Here is a 21,265-nt window from a genome sequence, read left to right as displayed (position 1 = left end):
TCTGCTCAAGCAAACTAAGGTTCTTCACAAACGTCACATGACATTTCCCTATGTTAAGTCTGGTGCTGCCTTCCAGGTGTACGTCTGGGACAAAGCCTTTCATTTAATGATGCTCTCCGTTATTAACGACTAGCATTACAGGTCAGTCATTTTTCTTATTCGACCTTTGGCAGATATAAGCTTTCTTACTCTATGGTGTAGCACAGTGGTCCCCAACCTGTGGTCCTGGGACCCCTGGGTGTCCGCGAAGCCTCCTCGGGGGTCTGCAACTGATTAGAAAATTAAGTAATATTAACAGACTAGGTCGCCAGCTTTCAGTAATGACTCGGTAGGGGGGTCCCCGGATTCCAATAATGATTCAGTGGGGGTCCCCGGCTTCCAGTAATGATAAAGTGGGGGTCCACAGATGTCAAAAGGTTGGGAACCATTGGTGTAGCCTGATAGAAACTCCTTTCGGAAAGATTTTTAACGAGGATGAACCTCTTTTAGAACTGGCCCAAAGACTGTGTTACATTCTAAAAATCTGTAGTGGTTTAAAAGATTTATAATTTTCTTTTTCACCTGCCGTCCACCTACCTGTCTAGTTTTCTTTCTTTCTCAGGAATTCACTGTTCTTTTCTTCACCTTACCTGTGTTCCATTGCCCCTTCTCCTTTTAAAAAAAAAAAATGTATCCTCGTTTCTCTATTTGCGCCTCCATAATTCTTTCTGCCTTTGTCCGCAAACTCTGTTGCAGTTCATTGTGGGCGAAGATGGCTCCTGCGGGCTGATATACGAGGCAGCCACTGCTGAAGGTCCTCCTGTTGCCACCATTCTTGATCACGTCTTGGAATACTGGTAGGTCAACTGCAGACTTTGTCTCACTGAGCCCTTCTCTTGAGTTTCCTAGCTGCACCTGCTTAACTCTTCTGATTTTTTTAACTTTCTGCTCTCTCACCGTAGAAAGCTCCCCCTTGTTTTAAAACCTTTCTACCCAAAAGAACAACTTTTTTTCAATTCCTTAAGAATGTGTGAAGTGGGTTTTTAATTATCTTTACTCTTACATTCACAGTAAGAGCCCAGACTCCATACGATCCCCCATGACGCGCCTGCCAATGCCCAAGAAGCTGTACTTCTACATCACCCCGGAAATAAAGAGGGACATTGAACATGCTAAACAGAACCTTGACATGTAAGTTTTGGTGATTGGTGACCATTGAGGATGGAAACCTATGTGGCAAGATGTGGACTGGGCAGGGATTGGTGGGTCAAAGAGAGTACACCTATAAGATCATTGACCTGTAGGTCTTCCGGGAAATGCAGGTCTTCCTGGTCACCTCCTTCTAAGGAAGGATATGACCGCACATGCAAATCTGCAAATGTAAGCCACCCCACCCCCCCCCATGAAGGCAGATGTGGGATTGGGCACCAAAAATGGGTTTGCTTAGGGGACATCTGCTATGGAATGGTGACAATATAGGCACCTGAGGATTTGGAAGAGGATATCCAGACCTTGCATACTGAGTTCATTAAAGAGGCTTGGTTGAGTTGACAAGTTCATGAAATAATGTTTGTATAGTGTTGTGATGCCCTAGAGATTGCTCAAATTGAAGTTTCCCTTACAAGCTCATGTTCCTAGTTGTTTCTGACCCCCCTTGCAACAGAAACCTTATGTTACTGCAGTGGCAGCATAGGTGAGGTGTGCAATTTTGTAGGTCTAACTTCTTAAGTGCATGATCTTTGGCAGACTCCTGGGATACACTGATCGAGGAAGTGCAAACTCGAGATCCCCGGTAGGTATCTTGAGTTCAACCTCATCAAATCTTTCCTGCCATTTTTAGAGGGCATACAGAATCACTCGAGTGGCTTCTTTCGACTTCCCCGTCCTCCTGGTGCTCTTTTCCTGGCCCTGATCAGATTAGTTTTTAACATTGGTCTCAAACTCCTACTCCAGATTAAATCAACAGGCGAAACAACGTGTTTCTGCCTCTGCCTGCTGCTCTTGTCTTCCACATCTGTGGCAGATTATCTCCATCGTATTGTGGGTGGTGAACTGGTTTGTTTGCCTATGTAATTCTGTGCACTTTTTTTATCCCACAATTCTCTTTTTCATTTGCAGAAAGTGCAAGATGCTCTGGTCCACTGCACTGCTTAGAAAAAGAACCATACGTTTTCTGCTTGCACCAGGTGTTGTGAGGAGACAGCAGGAGTAGTGTTTTTTGCCTTTCCTGTTTTTGCATAAATCTTTCCACTAGAAAATCAGAAACCTGTTTGAGAGAAACAGTTTCTGAGGGATTTAAATATAGAATATCTTTCTTAAAGTATTAAAAATGGGGTGTGCAGTATTTGATACTGGAAAATGTAGTTTAGTTACTTTTTGTGGTTAAAGTCAGTTACTTGGTTTCTTTTTAGTGAGTTGTTGGTTGACTCCAAGAGACAGTTTAGTTTATGGGGTGCACAATACGTCTCGCGTAATCAGATGTGCAGGTGTTCATCGCCTGTCATCTGCAAGCATGTAGGTGATGATACCTGCTGGAAATTCATTGTTTCAGATAAGTAACATTTTGTTCGATGGCATGTGTGGCTGTAGATACACATCGTTCTGCATAGTCCTGCCATTTCGTGTAGGGTCTGAAGTTGTGGAAGTTGTTTTTCTTCTAAGAAGACTTTCAAGTCGCATGGTTGAGTGACCCCTCTCGGTGATAATACGCATGGGCATCGACTCCATTGTTTGATTGTTTTCTCTCCACCGTCTGGTTTGGACATGTGTGTCTCAGTGCTTAATTTGTGCTTGTTTTTTCCGGTGTGGAGCACCAGCACTTATTTTTGAGGGTCAGCGCTTATTTTTCTGCCTGAAGCATTTACTGTGAGCAAAAGGCACATATGGGAAAGGCTTAGGAAGAGAAAAACGAAAAAGCGTCACAATGGGAGAAAACAGAAAGCTGCAGGGAGTGGCTGTAAATGGATTAAAGAGGCCCGAGATGGTTTCAGGTTCATGGTGCCTCAATATCCTGTGCTTGCATATTTAATTACAGCAGACATGTGTTTAAGAGGAGGGCTTTGGGCACCAGCACGTTTTTATTTACAAGTTAAGCACTGGTGTGCCCGCGCTCCTTTTTTCAACTCCGTTTCAGTTAAATTTCCTGGTTCTTTTTTTGTTTTCGATGGTATTCTTACCGTTTGCGCTTTCTCCATCTGCGCCCTCTCCAAGAAGTCTGCCGGATCAACTCTGTTTGACCGCAGCCCCTTCAGGGCACCATCTTTTGGGGCCTATCTTTGTAGTGGTTTCAAGTCTTCTTGAAAATGCTCCACTTGTAATGGAGCGCGTGTTCTTTCGGTTCAGTCTGCGTTGTCACTTGAAGTACCTGCACACTGTCCAACATTCACTTAGCAACTTGTGTCTGTCCCCAGATCATGAGGAGTCCGACTGACACATGCCGATACTTTAGGTTGAAAAAGATGCTCTGCGATGGCAGAGCTCGTTGCCTCAAAATGTCTCACCAAGCCACAGACGACACTCCGACATCTTCGGTGAGGAATATGCACAGGAGCAGAGAACCTCCAAAGAAGGAGGTCTTCTCCCTCAATGAAAACTCTGGCTCCGACCTCTTGGTAGACTTTGAGATGCAGGATCTCTATACTCAGCCTTTGAGTACTGCAGCCTCTGCCTTCCTTCCCAGGCCGACCAAAAGACCTTTTGGCTTCTACAACCACACAATCAGAGGTCACCTGTCCACCAGTGCTACCTAGCCATGGTCAGATCCGGAAATCTGTTTCAGGGACCCTTTGTCACCCAACCTACCTTGGGTCCTATGAGTCTACCTCTGCAGAGGCATCCACCTCACAACAAAAGCAGCCACACAGTTCCTACACCAAAAGCTACTACTGTGGCTCATTTAGAAGCAACAACAACAAGGGTAGAGTTACGAGTGCGTCCACTCACAGAGTAACCACGCAGTGACTACCCAATCCTACCCCCACCCCCGACCACACAACACCTGTAGGATGCAGACTGCAGTTGTTTCACCCAACATGGCATTCTATCACCACAGACAAATGGGTACTAGCCATTATCCAACTTGGTTGTCTGGAGCTCATAACCACACCGCCCAACATTCCACCTCGCATTCACAAATTAACGAGCCTACCCCAGTCTCATTCAAATTTAAAACTTTCAAGTAACACTGCCCCAGTTTCCAACAAACTAGCAACTGCAGTGACGACAGTTGTGTGTTTGCTAAGAATAATGGCTTCCTGTATTGCTATAGTGCCCCATGCAAGGTTACATATGCGTCCATTACAGGAATGTCTAGCTCGTCAGGGGTGTCCGTCAAAGGGTCAGTTGGAGGATCCAGTGTTGATAGACCGCCACACTCACTGTTCTCTGCAATGATGGAACACCAACAACCTGTTGAAGGGGCGACCTCTTTTGAACCCCGTTCCCCCACATCACTCTCATGACAGACGCATCACAGATGGGATGGGGTGCTCGCCTACAAGACCTCACAGTACAGGGTCTATGGGATGCCCGGCATCAATCTCTACACATCAGCTACCTAGAGCTTCAAGCTGTTCACCTATTATTGAAAGCATTCCTGCCTCACCTGGCTCAGAATGTTGTCCTAGTCGGAACAGACAATATGACAGCCATGTATTACCTTAAAAAACTGGGAGGGCACAGTCTTCACAACTATCACACCTGTCTCATACCATCTAGAATTGAGCTCTACATCACAACATTTACCTGTTGGTGGAATACCTTCCGGGAACAGACAACGACTTTGCACACCTGCTCAGCAGGATGCAGCAACAAGTCCACAAATGGGAACTCCACCCACAAGTCCTCCTACCATACTTCTAAAAGTGGGGGTTCCCTCAGATAGATCTTTTTGCCACAGCAGAAAACGCAAAATGCCCAAACTTCACCTCCAGATTTCCACACCCAGTATCCAAGGGCAACACGCTATAGATGAGTTGGTCAGGAATATTTGCCTACACTTTTCCACCTCTCCCGCTCCTTCCATTTCTGGTTCGGAAGCTCAGGTAAACTTCTCTTACAATAATCCTAGTAGCTTCCACTTTGGCATATCAGACTTGGTTCACAACACTTCTAGACCTCTCTGTAGTTCCACACAAGAAGCTCCTCAACAGGCCATACCTTCTCACTAGGAATCAAGGGGAAATCAGGCACCCAGACCCCAAAACTCTCAACCTAGCAATTTGGCTCCTGAGGTCATAGAGTTTGGCTACCTTAACTTGGCACCAGAATGTATGAACATTCTCAAGGATGCAAGTAGACCCACCACTAGAGCCTCTTATGCAGCATATTTTGTTTGCTACTGTCTGTAGGAAAGTGCCCTTGTTGGTATGGTTACCTCCCCACATTTTGCCTGATATTGATGCAAACTTTGACTGAGTGTGCTGGGGTCCTGCTAACTAGGCCCCAGCACCAGTGTTCTTTCCCAAAAGCTGTACCTTTGTTCACACAGTTGGCACACCCCTGGGACACAGTTAAGTCCATTGTAAAAGGTACCCAGGGTACCAAGGGCCCTGTGGCCAGGTAAGGTCTCCAAGGGCTGTAGCATGTATTATGCCACCCTGGGGGACCCCTCACCAGGCACATGTACACTGCCTTTGTAGCTTGTGTGTGCTGGTGGGGAGAAAAAGGCAAAGTCGATATGGCACCCCTCTCAGGGTGCCATGCCCCCAAACCACTGCCTGTGGCATAGGTAAGTCACCCCTTTTGCAGGCCTTATAGCCCTAAGGCAGGGTTCACTATACCACAGGTGAGGGCATAGCTGCATGAGCAATATGCCCCTACAGTGTCTATATCCATTCTTAGACATTGTAAGTGCAGTGTAGCCATATTGAGAATATGGTCTGGTAGTTTGTTATTACGAACTCCATGGCTCCATAATGGCTCCACTGAATACTGGGAAGTTTGGTATCAAACGTCTCAGCACAATAAACCCACACTGATGCCAGTGTGGGATTTATTGACAAATGCACCCAGAGGGCATCTTAGAGATGCCCCCTGTATGTTAGCCAATCTGATAGTGCAGGACTGACCAGTCTGTGCCAGCCTCCCACTTTCAGACAATTTCTGACCACATGGGGTGAAAGCCTTTGTGCTGTCGGTGGCCAGAAACAAAGCCTGTCCCAGGTGGAGATGCTTCACACCCCTCCCCCCTTGCAGGAACTGTAACACCTGATGGTTAGCTTCAAAGGCTCAGGCCTCTTGTTACAGTGCCCCAGGGCACTCCAGCTAGTGGAGATGCCTGCCCCCCGGACAAAGCCCCATTTTTGGCAGTAAGTTCGGTGGGAAAGTTAGGGAAAACAAGGAGGAGTGACTGCTGCAGCTAGGATCACTCCTTAGGTGTACAGAGCTGAAGTGACCCCCTCCTTGAAAAATACTCCATCTTGTTTTGGAAGACAGGGACCAATAGGGTTAGGTCTGTGTCCCCCTCCCCAAAGGGAGTGGACGCCGGAAGGGTGTAGTCACTCTCAGGGACAGTAGCCATTGGCTACTGCCCTCGGACCCCTGTAACGCCCCTAAATCCATGATTTGAGGGCTCCCCTGAACGTAGCTTGTGAGATTCCAAGCGACGTCATAAGAAGAAATAAGGCCTGCTAAGCTGAAATCTCAGCAGAGAAGAAGGAAGACAAAAACTGACTTAACCCCAGCCCTACCGGCCTGTCTCCTGTTTCAAAAGCCCTGCAAAAGAAGGCAACGCATCCTGCAGGTCCAGGGACCTCTGCCAAGCTTCCATAGGACTTCCTGCACCACAGAGGACCAAGAACTCCTATGGACAGCGGTCCTGCCTAAGAAAAAACACCTTAGGACTCCAGAACCTCCCCTGATCCGCGAGTCCTGACTACTCTGCACCCAACGCCCACGGCCCGTGTCCTGGTAGCCCACCCAACTAGAGAGGATCCCCAGGTGATTCAGAGCAAGTGCCCACCCTGGATTGACCTCTCCTGTCCTTCACAACAACGCCTGCAGTGTGAATCCAGAGGTCCACCCCTGACTGTGACAGCACCGGACGAAGATACCTGATGCCTAAAAGTACACTATACCCGCAGCCCCATGACCTTGGGGAGCCTGACCTCTGGTGCAGCGACGTTCAGGAGGCAGCCCTCGTAATTGTCCAGCCTGTGGTTTTCTGGAACCGACCCCCTGGACTCAGCCTGCAGCAGCTAAGTGATCCCCAGGGTCCCCTCATAGGAAAGCATTGGGAGCCCGATGCTGTGTTTGCACCCTGCACCCGGCCGTCCCTGTGCCACTGAGGGTGTGTGTTTGGTGCTGACCTGTGGCTCCCCCAGTGCTCCTCTAACCCCCCAGGTCTGCCCTCCGAAGACGCGGGTACTTACGTGCAAGCAAGCCTGATTCCGGATGCCCTCAGTCTCCATAGGAGACCATGTCAAATTTGCCTCACCTTTGACCTCTGCATCCGGCTGGCCCCGTGTTACTGGTGGTCATTTTAAAACATCACACGCACACACACACACTCATTCTTTCACACACGCATTCTTTCACACACGCACGCACGCACGCACATCCATTAACACTCATAACATTCAAACATGCACGCACCAAACATTCTTTTTAAAAGATCACACACACTTATTCTTTCACACACACACACACACACACACACACACACACACACACACACACACGTACATCCATTAACAACACTCATAACATTTAAACATGCATGCATGCACCAAACATTCATTTTAAAACATAACACACACACACACTTACCTTCAGCCTCGAGGTCCCAGGAGGGTTGGGACTGCTGCCTTCCCCAGCCTCGTCACAGAGTGGGATGGGGTCAGTGAGACTGCTGACTCCACCCCACTCTGTGACGAAGTGTCACTGATTGACACTCGCCCTGGGCGCTTCAGGGCTTAAACCTGTAGTGCCCAGGTCGAAGTCAATGGGTGACACTTTCCTCGTCACTCAGGGGAGGGCCTTGAGGCACCTTTGCTGAGCCGAGGATGTCACCCCCAAAGGAGCTGTGACCTCCTCAGCCCAGCAAAGTTCAGCTCAGGCAGCCAGGAGTCTGCGCAAATCGTGCATGTCTCACTCCTGCTGTCTGAGCTGAAAATGAAGTGTCTGTCAGGCTGACCTTTGTTCAGCCTGACAGACACACTTCATGAGGGGCAAAAGGTGGGGTGTAGCCCCTCCACCCTAAAGGACGGCCGCACCTCCTGGTGGTGGGTGTTTGGGGTTATCTTGAACCCACAACCTGTGGACGTCCTAACCCCCGGTTGAAACTGTAAGTCTGGTACTTACTTCTAAAACTGTACTTCCCTTTGTTCCCCCTGGAACTGTTTCTGAAAAATGCACTGTGTCCACTTTTGAAATAGATATTCTCTGTTTTCTTAAAAAACGTTTAACATGCTAAAGTGAAACAAAGTTGCATTAATATCTATGTTGAATACCTACCTGCAACAGTATTTACTTTCAAACTGAATCTTGTGGTTCCAAAAATAAATTAACAAAACATATTTCTCTATATAAAAACAATTGGTCTGGAGTTAAGTCCTAGAGTGTGTGCCTCATTTATTGCCTGTGTGTGCCCATTTATTGCCTGTGTGTGCCCAACAAATGCTTTGCACCACCCTCTGATAAGCCTAACTGCTCGACCTCACTACCACAAAAGAGAGTATTAGTATTATCTACTTTAGCCTCTGTTAAGCCTCTGGGGAAACCCTTGACTTTGTGCACACTATATCTAATTTTGATATAGTATATACAGAGCCAGCTTCCTACACTGCCACTCAAAACAAATTGATCCTTTCAAAGTAATGGTGCAAGAGACTGTCTGCTATCTGTTTCACTTACAAAAGGCAAACTTAGCGTACACTTCCATACATCTCTCTGTAGTGGCCGCCTACCTCCAAAATAGACAGCACCTTTCTCTGTTCAAAATCACAGATATCAAAGCCTTCACGGGAGGACTCAAATGAGTAATTCCACCAAGCGCTCCCCCAGCACCTTCCTGGAACCTTAATGTCATTCTTACCAGACTCATAGGTCCCCCATTTGAACCTCTACACTCATGCCACCTTCAATTTCTTTCTTTGAAGGTAGCATGCTTTGTCGCTGTCACGTCACTTAGGTGTGAGCTCCAAGCTTTAACTTTAGAAGAACCCTTCTTCCAAATACACAGAGCCAAGGTGGTTCTCCACATCAACCCTAAATTCCTCCCTAAGTTAGTGGCTCAATTTCACCTCAACCAGTCCATTGAAATGGCAGTTTTTTTCCTTCATACATTAGATGTAAAAAGAGCACTTGTGTTCTACATTGATAGAACTAAAGCTTTCAGAAAGTCTACAGAACACTTTGTCACCTTTTCACCACACACAAAGGCAAGCTTGTATCCAAATTGGACAGAGCCAGATGGATAGTAAAATGTATTCAAACTTGCTACCTTAAGGCCAAAAGACCTTTACCTGTTCCTCTCAGAGCACACTCCACTCGCAAAAAGGGAGCAACCATAGAATTTAAGGAAACATCCTCATAGCTGACATGTGTAAGGCAGCTATGGTCCACACTACACACATTTACCAAACATTACTGTGTGGATGTTTTAGCACACTAGCAAGCCAGTGTAGGCTAGGCAGTGCAATGTACCCTTTTCCAAATCACTGCAACACCCACAGGTTAGCCACTGCTTCTAACGGGGACCGCTTTACAGCCTATGCAGAGCATGTGTATCTGCAGCCACACATGCCGTTGAACGGAATATGTTATTTACCCTGTAAGCATCTGTTTGTGGTATGTAGTGCTGTAGATTCACATGTGGCCTCCTTCCTCCCCGGACACCTGTGGCCCTTACAGTTCCTTATATACTTACATGTATCTGTATCATGGCCATCGCATAACTTACACATACTTTACACTCCATTGGCACCCACCTGCTGGAAAATAATCTAACAATGTAGTCAATGCCCATGCGCCTTATCATCGAGAGGAGGAGTCACCCAACCGCATGACTCGAAAGACTTCTTCGAAGAAAAAACAACTTGCACAACTCCGGACCCAACTCTAGATGGCAGGAGTATGAAGAGCATGTGAATCTACAGCACTACATGCCACAAACAGATGCTTACAGGGTAAGTAACCTATTCCTTTATTGTGAAAGTGGGATGGAAATTTACTCCTATGCAGTCAACTTTTGTGACAACAGATCAAGTACCCTTTCTATTTTTGGGTTTCCAGACTCATCAATGACTTGGACATCATCTGCTTCACCTACCGTGGCTTTGGCAAGGATTTTGTCAAGAAGAATGCACTAAGTACAGACTCCTTCCTCCAGATGAGCCTACAACTTGCTTACTACAGGTAATATGTCTGCTTAGCTGTGGAAAAGGAAAAATCTGGGCACTAAACTGGTGTTTTCTGGAAGAAAGGAAAACACTTTTTACAAAGGGAGTCAGTTTATGGTTTAGTAAGGAAAGTCTATCCTTTGAAGTCCCTTTTCTCACCCAGGGGAAAGGTCAGTGGGAAAAGAGTAATGGTTGAAGGAGTAGGCCTCTGGTCTTGGTTACTTTGAGTTTTACAACCATGGTAATTTCCTTGCAAGATATTTTAAACAAGTAAATAAAGAGGAATTTAACAAAATCACTTACTGCAAAGAAAGCAACAGGAAGCAGCAGGCACAAAGGGGAACTGTTCTGGGAAAGAGGGTGCGCCCACAGGCAAGTGGGTGGATAGAAGATGTTTTAAGGACGGAGGGTAGGAGACATTGGAGCCTAAAATTGATGGGATTGAGTAGGGAAGAAAAATGTACTAGGAAATGTAAGCATTCTGGGATGAGGAGTGCACGGCAAGAGAAACCACCCTTTTATCAAGAAGGGAAGAGAAGGCTTGTGAACAGAAAATGTAACTAGTGCAAAAATGAAGATTGACATGCTTCAGGATCTGTGATGAAGGTAGAGCACAGACGATAGGTATGGGGTATAGAGACCAAAGAAGGAAGAGGTGAGCTACAGAGGGAAGGCAGGTCAGAAAGAAACTAGTGGGGGGGTAACAGGAGGGGATGATAAGTGCAATAGAAAGAGGAATGGATAAGGGTGCAGGAGTAAAAGGAGGCTCCCTCTTGAACAATACCCCTTCTTAAAGCACAGAAGCAATTTTTAGATTCAGATTCAATATCTTGTTTACAGATTAACTTGTTAAAAAGCTCTTGAAATTGAAACCTACATCTGGCTAGACATTGACAAATGAGTTAGTCTGTGCAAGAAGCTGCAGTGTAGTATGATTAAGAATTATTAGAATTCTGGGAAAAAGCTAGTGGGTGAAGGAGGGAACTGTTCCCAAGAGCCTCTTTAGGAAGGTGTCCTACAGGAGAGTCCAAGCTTCCTTGAATGTACCAAGCAGATCCCCCTTCACTGCAAGTAGTCAGATCTCAGACGCAATAGGCTGGCAGAATTGTAAAAGCACAAGTTGCCATGGGATTAGCCAGATGTTGAGATAGTTGAAGAAATTGATGGCATACGCCACAACTGGCCCTGCTTGTACCTGACGAACTGCAGCATCGCAGACCCTACTTGGGTGTTTTTCTCGTTAACCAGGTCATACAATTCCAAGAGAGCCTTGTATCCATCCTACACCTTTTAATGTAGATACTACTTGTGTGTCCAACCACCATGCCTGTTTCCAGGCCAAGTCTTCAGTCAGAAGTCTCAGACTTGTTGTTTAATGCTTCATAAAAGGGAGAGCAGCCTCCTCCACCTGGTCATTGCAGTTACAATTGCCCAGTGTTGATGTTTCCATCCTGCCATTACTTGGGCAGTAGTGTCTTGGACTAGTGGAGATGCAACCCAAATGAAAGTCCAATTTAATAGGCTCCTGAGTTAGAGCGCGCTCCAATAATAAAGAAGTGTATGACAACCGAAGGCTGGTGATCATGGCGAAAGTCTTTGTAGACACACGAATAACACAACACTTAGGGCCAGATGTAGCAAAGGTTTTTACCCATTCTGTGTCTATGGGAAAAAGTGTTTGTACATATGGCCCTAAGAGTTTTCGGTGGGCCTGGAAGAGTTACACCTCAGATGTGTTGGCCTGTCTGTTGCAGTGATCGCCACACATCAGACCACAGATACAAATATCTCTTTTTTTTTTTTCCCTCACCCCTAGGATGTACGGCTGCCTGAATGCTACCTGTGAGACAGCCTCGCTACGCATGTTTCACCTGGGGCGCACAGAAACCATACGTTCAGCGAGTCAGGAGGCGCTAGAGATGGTACAGGCTATGGACGACCCTGGCAAACAGGTACCTGATCTTTGTGGGTGTGCTGGAATGAGAGGGTAAGCACCAACTTTAAATAATTGGTGCCTGCTTGTGACCAAGTGATGCTCAACATTGTATGTGCTGATAACCTGCACTTATGTCTCTCAGGCAGAAGAGAAGCTGGCCTTGTTGCGGAAAGCTGTCCACGCCCACAGTGCATACACGGACCAGGTAAAATCATCCTAATCTATTTTTTTAAACGAAACCAGTTCTGCTACAGATAGACTGTGTGACCTTAAACATGCCAGTTTGCCTTGCCCCCTTCTTGGAGCCCAGATTTGCTTTTGGAGATCCCTGTAACACTGATAGTTTGATCCTAGCCCCACAACTAAGCCAGCTCTTTCTAGACCTTTCTCCATGGGATGGCAGGTCATCTCTGCAGAGGTATGAGGCAAGTTTGTCCTAAGTTTAGCCTATGTCCTCTTATAGTAAGGCTGCCGAGTTCAAGAAACGATGCTTATTCGATCCTTGGTCATTGTGGGGATCCCCCCAGCCTTGCCGCCCATGTGTGGAGGGAGCATCTCTAGCTGCGAGGGAAGGGAGTGTCGGGATGCTGTAATCTGCTATTAATCTATGTGGCGCGAGAGCGAGCACTGGGTAGAACATTCTGTTGTCATGGTTGGGTTGTTAGGTTAGCGGAGATTTGCGATTCAGGAACAGCAGTTAGGAACTGGCAAGGAGGGAAGTCACGCTGACCTGTCCGTTCGATTAAACTTGATAAATAACTTTAAGTGTCACCATGGAGTCTATTACATCACAGGATCTTACCCTGGTCATTTGTTCTGTCAAGTATTACATATTCACATGTGACTTCACCCAGATATTTCCTGCAAAGATGTTGGCTAAAGACAAAAATAAGTCTAGGAGTTTGGATGAACAATGATACAAGGTAGATGCAGTTCAGCTTTCTTCAAAGTGACTTCCTTTTGGGCCTGCTCCTAGTGAGGGATCAGATGAAAGTAACCCTTACTGAAAGCATTAGACAAGGACTGAAATCAAACTGCATCCACATTTGCACCTAACATGCATGGATTTATAGACCTCAGAAATTGTAAATCATCCCATTTCAAAGTTATCTGTGATGATGATTGCTCTAAGATGGCTTACATAGCATGCTCGCTTTGGTGTTTTAAGTAGGTCATTTAGGCTGCCTGTAATGGAGCAATTTCCTTCCAATGCTGAAGATTCACATTTGCACGCAGCTAGGGTGGGTTATTTTGTCAGATAGCTGGGGAGCTTGCCGCTCCCTAATGAAATATGTTTGAAACTTTTAGATCCCAGCTTTGAATTCCTACCGGGTCAGTTCAGCCTTACTTCATTAGTGCCCTCATCATGAGTTTTCCGTAATCTCCTGGGGTGATAGCAGGCCAGACGTAATAATACCAGCCAGTATCGCCTCACGAGATAACGGAAATTACAAGCCCCCCTCCCCCTCGGAATGGGGAATAACACGTGGACCCGTTAATACAGTAGTTTCTTTGCTCATTCACGGAGGACTGGAGCCAGTCATAGCAGCTGCCCGCAGATCCAGGTGTCTCAGGGCCCAGACTTATTGGATCTGGATTCTGAGGACCCAATAATCCGGCCCTGGAGACACAGAAAGCTTGTAATTGCCCAGAATGGTTTCACTCTAGTGTTACTACTCCAGGCAACTCTTAATAAGGCCAAAGAAGGGTTCCACTTACAGGGGTGGATATTAGTAAAACCTTTTATGTACAAGGCAGAAAAATCAGCAGTAGGAAGTGCTATAAAGTTATCAAATCCATTATAATATTGGACCGAAGTCTTTCTATGAAGTCTCTTTTCATGCTTTCTCCCTACAATTTTTTAGGCTCTTCAGGGCCAGGCCATTGATAGGCACTTGCTGGGCCTGAAGCTGCAAGCCATTGAGGAGGGGTCCCGGGTGCCGGAGATCTTTATGGACACATCCTATGCAGTGGCCAATCACTGGATAGTCTCAACGGGTCAGGTATGAATTTCTAAGATGTCTTCTCTCTTCTTGTCCTATTGTACCCCTCCATCTGCAGCAGTGATTGATGCCACTTATCAGAAACAGGGAACTCCTGCCTCTTCATGTTTATTAGTAGGAGCAGGTTCTGGGAGTGCACCAAGGCCTTAGCCTGCTGCTGAAATGCCTACCCTTCACAGTAGTGTTGTCACGATTACCGCCGATGTACTGTGGTCTTCACACTGGACATTTTGGAGGACACTTAGTGCATCTATTTCTGGACACCTACACTCTATCTTGCTTTGAGTAGGTGGCTCGTGTAATTCCCATGCTTTGAGTAGTGGCGAGGTGAGGGCAGCTGCTTTCACTACTAATCTCTCTCTCTTATCCCTGCCTCAGACTGTATGGGTGCTAGCTGCTATAGTAACCTCTAGACCGGTTTCTTTGGGCTTCCAACTTCTCAACTGAGTCACCTTCATGATGCTTCGAACGCCACCATCACTTATTGTTGGTCTAAGCAAGAGAGAACCTCATTTAGAAAGACAGCACTGCTCTTCTCAAGACCCTGAATGAAAGCAAGCCAAACCACTGGCAGGACCTCGTGACGACAAACACGCTCACTGCCTGTGGGTCTGCTATCTGTCTCCATCCTCAATCTAGCTAAGTCGCAAGAAAACTGGCTCAGTCACTCAGACCATGAGTGTGAACAATGGTCCCTCCAAGAAGAGTGCCAGCATTTCCCTGAAGTACTACTCTTCAAGCACATCATATTACTTAGCTACCAACATCTACGAGTCTTGAAAAAGCCCCTGGCCTGCAAGGCAGTTATGTGGTGAAACACATGTTGGCTGGCTTTTAAAAAAATCAGCAACTAATAATGAAAATCTATACGTGATCAAGAATTCTGCTCATTTAGATCTTTTGTATTGCCTTCACATTGTTTATAACATTTAGTTTAAGGGTACTGGGTGTAGAGCATTACTTAATTTCCCATTATTGTGTCAAACCTTGGCATGGTGGTGGCCATGGTATAATAGTGGGCCTCATTAACATATAACAGGTGTTATAGATAGTATCTATTGCCTATGATTGTAATACCTGGGCATTTGAAACAGAATCTGTCCATACAAGGTATTTGTACATATGAGTACTCTGTAAAAATGATAAGCTGATGTTTGGGGACTGTATGTTTCCTAAACATGAAAACTAAAAAAAAGATTTTGCTTCTCAACAATTGAGATTTTTTTTTTGTCCAAAATGGAAAGTGGTATTTGATAGACAAATGTGTATTTTCGGAAACCCATATGTTGATGAACACAAAATGTTGCAATTCCAGAACACTTTTAAAGTTGATAGCTGTATGGTAAGTTTAGGAGACCTATTGCTGTGATTGTTGTTTGCCTCAGAGGACCTGTGATGGTTTGGCTGTTATTTCATAGGCATTTAGTATTAATAAGCTTTTCCCTGTCATATCTGCTGGCAACTTTGCCTTAAATGCTCGGGTGGTCACTACTGATAATCCTGCTTAGGGTGCACATAGTGTAATGTTAATATATTTGTGGGAAGCCTTTGAGAAGACTTGGCTTTCATTATCGAAAATGGTGGAGACCCTTGATTTGTTTTGTCTTGCTAATTGCAGAATTTGGGCAAGCAAAATCGACATGAGTTTATGGATTTTTCCTAGCAATTCTGGCCTTCTGGGTGAACTGAGAGAGAGGCGTGTGGTGAGAGCTGCCAAGTTCAGTTGCTTCCAATTCCTGTTCTTGTGCAGGTGATCATTGGTTGTGGAACTGAACCAACCTGTAACTGTTAATTAAAAGTGGGCATGAAAGACTCGGTCGAGAAAAAGGAACAGGCTCTTTTTTTTTTTTTTTTTTTTTAAAACAGTTCACTAGATGTATAGGTTTAGAGTTGAGCTGTTTCAAATTGAAAACCATCATTTTATCCATAGGATTCCATGCAGGCATCTAGGTGACCCAAACAAGGTCACCTTTTAAAATAACATTTTCTTTCTAGAGGCCTGCTTGACCTTCTAGGAAAAATGATGAGCAGCTAGTGGAAAATGTACGGAAAATAGGTAATCAATCAGTTGAATACCTAGTTCATCACCTGGGGAGGATGGAAGGGAGTCACCAGTTGGTCCATCTGGTAGAGAGGCTGGTAATTGGCAGCATTCTAGGACCGATGGGCACAGAGGTGGGTGCTTTTGGTAGTTGTGAGTGTGCCCTGGCTCTCCGAGCCCATACAACAACAGGGCCTATAAATCTGTCAATTAACAGGCACATGACCTCTGAAGAGGAACACTAGACCGCAACTTTACAGATGACAACTAGGTTGCCACATGGTTAACGTGTTAAGTCTAGTGGTTAGTGTTTTTGATTCAGAGTTGGATTCTGATGCTCTTTCAGAACCTGAGCAAGGAACATTACCTTTTCCCACTTCAGTCTCTCTAAAAGTGCACAGAAACTGACAGGTTATTTGTATTTTGACTGACCAATCATTTGTATAGTGCTTGATAGTTGTGCGCCGAGAGACGTAGTTAGTCTGTAAGGTAGCCAGGACTTTAAAGAGTCCAGAGCAGAAGGAAAAAAATGTTGGCTAGACATTCAAGGCCAGAATGACTGACTAAGCATTTAATCATTCAGAGGCCTGTTGATTTACATAATGTATTTCCGTCACTTGCTCACAGTGTGCGGTGTGATATTTTCATGGCCAATTTTCTAGAAATACCTGTTCTGTTTGTCTCTTGCTTTTGCAGCTGTGTTCACGTTCTTTAACTTTTTCCCACTCCAGGTGGCTGCCAGGACAGACTGCGTCATGTGTTATGGGCCGATGGTGCCAGACGGCTACGCCGTGTGCTACAACCCCCTCCAGGAGCATGTCAACTTTTCTGTCTCTGCCTTCAACTGCTGCGATGACACCAATGCTGCGAAGCTGGCCCGGGGCTTGGAGAAGGCACTTGATGACATGAAGAACCTTCTTCTGCCCTCAAATAGTCCTAGTGCACCCTCTCTTTAAACAAGGAAAACCCACCTGGGTGTCGCATCTTTCAGTGATGGCTGGGAGGCTGTCTCCATTCATCGAACCTTCAGGGGCCTCCGTAGAACATTGGACCTGAAATCAGAGCACTTCCTTTGGCCCAGACACAAGAGGCTGTCAACAGCCTTCTAACTTGCATTGGGTCCCTCTCCTCCGCGCTATCGAGACTGACTACTATTGTTCTACTCTCAAAGAAACCTGGAAGAGGCAGCGCTACAGAGACCATTGGCAGAGGCTAGGTCTCAAACTGAGATAGTGGATCGGAGAGATGTAAAAAAAAATGGCCTTACCTGTTCCTTGGTAAGCTTTCTGTCCTTGGCAAGAGAATGGATAGCCTGTTTTCACATTAAAATGAGGTGGGGATGTACATCCAAATGCTCTGCTTGCGGCATCAGAACTTGTTCACAGCAGGCTGGATTGTTACCCTCCATCCCTGGTTACTCACTGTAGTCCATGGGGACAGCGACATGTCTATCCTAACTCTTAAAACTCACTGATCCGGACCGATACCTCCTGTCCCTTATGGTCTGCCTATCACGGTCGCTTGTCCTCTTTTCTCATGCCTTAGAACTTTATTCCCCATGTTGTACTCCTCTTTCTCTCAAAAGGCTCTCTCTGCTTCTCACACAATTGCCAAGTCTTTGCTAAACCTCACCTTCTGTTTGTTCCATCTCACAACTTATGGAAGCTATTGGCATCTCAGTATTGCCAAAAATGCCTGATTTTTAACCCCTCACAACCTACTAATCATACCAGAGGTTTAATGCTAACTACTTAACTCGCAAATTCCCTTCCTTCCCTCAGGGGCAGGTGATTTCTGTCTGTCCCTGTGTATTTCAGAGTTTGCTCCTCCACAATATACCAGGCTAGAACACATGCTTTCTCATCCTTTCAGAGATGCCTTCTGGGTGTCTGGGGAGGTTTGGCAGTCATTGCTGTTGCTGTGGTTGTAAGGGGAGGAAGCAGGGGACTGAAGACATAGGAGCCCTGAACTGCAGATGTAGGGGACTAGGAGTTCACTCCACACTTATGGGACAGTGCCAGGGGAGTTCCCTAAACAGGAGCAAAATGCTGTATGACTTCTTCTGCCCCCATGAAGTGGTGGACGTCTTTCCATTTCATTGTTGCAAGAAGGTGTGTATCGTTAAAACTCAACATTAACCCACTGGGGGTACAAAAGTAGGCAAATGTGAGGCACACGGATACATATAGATAGTGACCGTGTCTTGACTTTGACACCAAATGATGAGAACAAGTCTTCAGTAATTAACCAGTATGAACCTGGTTAACAGACAAAGGTGAAGGCTTTGACAGCGGCTGTGTCAACCTTGTTGGAGCATCTTCCAGGTAGGTTAGGACTGAACAGTTTCGCTTTCTGCTGGTAAAGTCAGTGGATTTGGGTAACATGGAGATAGACTAGTTCCTTTCCAAGTAGAGGGCAAAGTGACGTGGTAGAGCTTGCACATGATGCTAGCTAAGTACAGAAAGGACTCGGTGTGTGGTTGTTCCATGAAAAGGAGATGTGGGCTAATATTGGGAACCGGCTCAAGTTTTAGGTGCAGCGCCTCTGTAATGCTTGTTGACGAGGAGAGGGTTAATGGAAGTAAAAAGGGTCTGCTGGAGTATTGCAATCGTGGCACGCTTTCTAAAGCATTGACTGCACTGCAGGTTTTGTGTGAAGAAGAAATAAATTAATTACAAAGACAAGATGGTAATATCCTTAGTGTGGTGTTCTCTTCTTCTTTTCCTTCTTCCAGACTATTTCATACTACTTAAACTTCTTTCTTGGTACTCTCAATGGCTGTCTGATTTTTTTATTTTTTTTCCCCCCAGATTTTCTCATCCGTGCTTGTAAACTGTAACACACATTTGCCCATTTATGGTGGCTCAGCGTGTTACAATGCCTGGTTTGGAGATGATAATGTGTTCTGCTGGTAACCTGTATAGCATACCTGTACCACCAGCGTGGCCTCCTAGACTAGTGTGGCCTCCTAGGGCTGCCACCTTGCAGGCCTGAACTTGCATGTTGTGAACCGGTGGCTGGTGCAGTGGTTGAACGCGTGTTAGTGTGTAATAGCTCAGGTGCAGAATAAGGAAAGTGGCGTATTTGAGATAAACGTGTTCTGCATGACGTGGGCAGTCATTGATGCCAGACTCCGTTGATTTGTCCAACTACCATTATGTCCTGTTTGTTTTCCATTGAACTTAGCCCTGCAAATCTAGTAGTGCCCCAGCTTTTTACTGTACAGTTCAGAATGGACGTAACAATTTGGGTGTCCTTTGTCATCAAAGCGAGGGTGCCTACCGTCTCATACTCCCACGCTGTTTGGAGTCTGACAGTGGGGACAAGCTGACATTGTCCAGGGTGGACATGCAGACCCTCAAGTACTCCAGCTCCAGGCAGTCTCCTGAAAACCTGTTCTACCTGTTGTTTTTTTGTGGGGAGGTGTATCTGAGACAACTATTGCCCTCTTCTTCATCAATGATAACACCAGTGGCTCTGCAAAGGTTGCCATGGCTTTGTATGTGAACCTCTAGACGGACACATTTATCTGGCTGTGTGGCTTAAACACAGGGATTCTGGGGTCAGGATGACTACAGTCAGAAAAGGTTAGTTGACACCCAGAGAATCAGTTCAAGATTGAACACAAAACAAAGCATTTGCTTAAAGTGGCTACTTTTGCCCTCTCTTGCCTTAAGAGTAAAACTCAGGAAAGGGCAGAAACAACAGATACTCAGGTATAACCAAAGGAGGCAATCCTCTGGCAAGCATGATGTGCTGAATGTAAGAAAACATCTGGAACCAAACAACCATTTAGGGACCGGAACACCATCTCATGCAGTTATGAAATTTCAATCTCTGCATGTTCATATGATGCAAAGCCAGGGGGAACTGCGCGGATATTCCAGCGCTTGTTATCATATAACGTGTTTTCTTCAAAGATGGTAATTTCCTGAGAGACGTGATTCCCCCCTCTGTGCATGTCTATATTAATAAAAATTCTAATATTTAAAAGGAGTTCACTCTGCTCCATTTTTCCAAAATGGTGTTTTCTATTTACAGTGAAAGATGACCGCTAATTTCCTAAAAAGGGCGCCATTTTAGATGTGACCTTCTTGCAAGAACCTCTTCTGACTAAAAGCTCCTTAGTTTGACTTTCTCAGTGTCCTCTCATACCTCAATGACTCTTGATTGCAAACAGTGTATTGAGATTCAGTTGCAGGAAATGAAGACTATAATTCTAATTGAGTTCTTGGTATGATTTGTTGATACTCCCAGTCAGTTTTAGGACAAGTTAAGGGAGGCTGCGGCCTAACCTGCTACCAACCAATTCCAACTTTGCAAGTTAACTCCACTTCTGGAATTTGGAGGGTTATTACAACTTTGGAGGAGGTGTTAATCCGTCCCAAAAGTGACGGTAAAGTGACGGATATACCACCAGCCGTATTACGAGTTCCATAGGATATAATGGACTCGTAATACGGCTGGTGGTATATCCGTCACTTTACCGTCACTTTTGGGACGGATTAACACCTCCTCCAAAGTTGTAATAACCCCCTTGATGTTACAATTCTGAAGCAGCAATGCCCTAGTCCAGGAGGAGAATGAATTTTCAAATTTTCACTCTTTTGGTGTCTTTTCCAATAGTGCCCCGGCGGATTCCTACACAAGGGCCGATGTTTCATATCCAGCTTAATTAAACCATCTGGGAACTTCAGAACATTAGGAGAGGAGGCTATTAGTTTATGACTGAGCTTTGTCTTTCATCACTTCAGTGCTCAAAGCATGAACATTTTATGTATACAAACCAAGCTTGCTAATTTGTTTGCACGTCAATAAACGCTGCTGAGTAAATATTTTCAAAAGTATTACATGCTAACACAGTCTTATTTTTTTGTTTAATTTCAAAATCGTACTTCTGCTCAGGATATTATGAGATTGTGTTGGTTTACGTAATGGTGTGAATTAATTTTTTTTTACAATTCAA

The 21,265-nt window shown here is 45.4% G+C and overlaps 1 protein-coding gene across 1 annotated transcript in view; it reads left to right on the top strand.

The window, feature by feature from the left end:
* LOC138299135 (carnitine O-acetyltransferase-like) overlaps window positions 1-20,295 on the top strand; it is a 65,349-nt gene extending 45,054 nt beyond the window's left edge. The window contains exons 8-14 of the mRNA XM_069237185.1: window positions 736-836; window positions 1,051-1,170; window positions 10,213-10,335; window positions 12,136-12,271; window positions 12,398-12,460; window positions 14,121-14,258; window positions 17,031-20,295. Coding sequence (XP_069093286.1) covers window positions 736-836; window positions 1,051-1,170; window positions 10,213-10,335; window positions 12,136-12,271; window positions 12,398-12,460; window positions 14,121-14,258; window positions 17,031-17,255 — 906 coding nt within the window. The 3' untranslated portion in view covers window positions 17,256-20,295. The remainder of the gene's footprint in view (window positions 1-735; window positions 837-1,050; window positions 1,171-10,212; window positions 10,336-12,135; window positions 12,272-12,397; window positions 12,461-14,120; window positions 14,259-17,030) is intronic.
* The last annotated feature ends 970 nt before the right edge of the window (window positions 20,296-21,265 follow it).

The sequence above is a fragment of the Pleurodeles waltl genome, chromosome 6 (assembly GCF_031143425.1).
Source record: "Pleurodeles waltl isolate 20211129_DDA chromosome 6, aPleWal1.hap1.20221129, whole genome shotgun sequence".
NCBI classification, from domain to species: domain Eukaryota; kingdom Metazoa; phylum Chordata; class Amphibia; order Caudata; family Salamandridae; genus Pleurodeles; species Pleurodeles waltl.
Note: the sequence above shows the minus strand (reverse complement) of the source record. Positions and strands in the feature narration are given on the sequence as shown.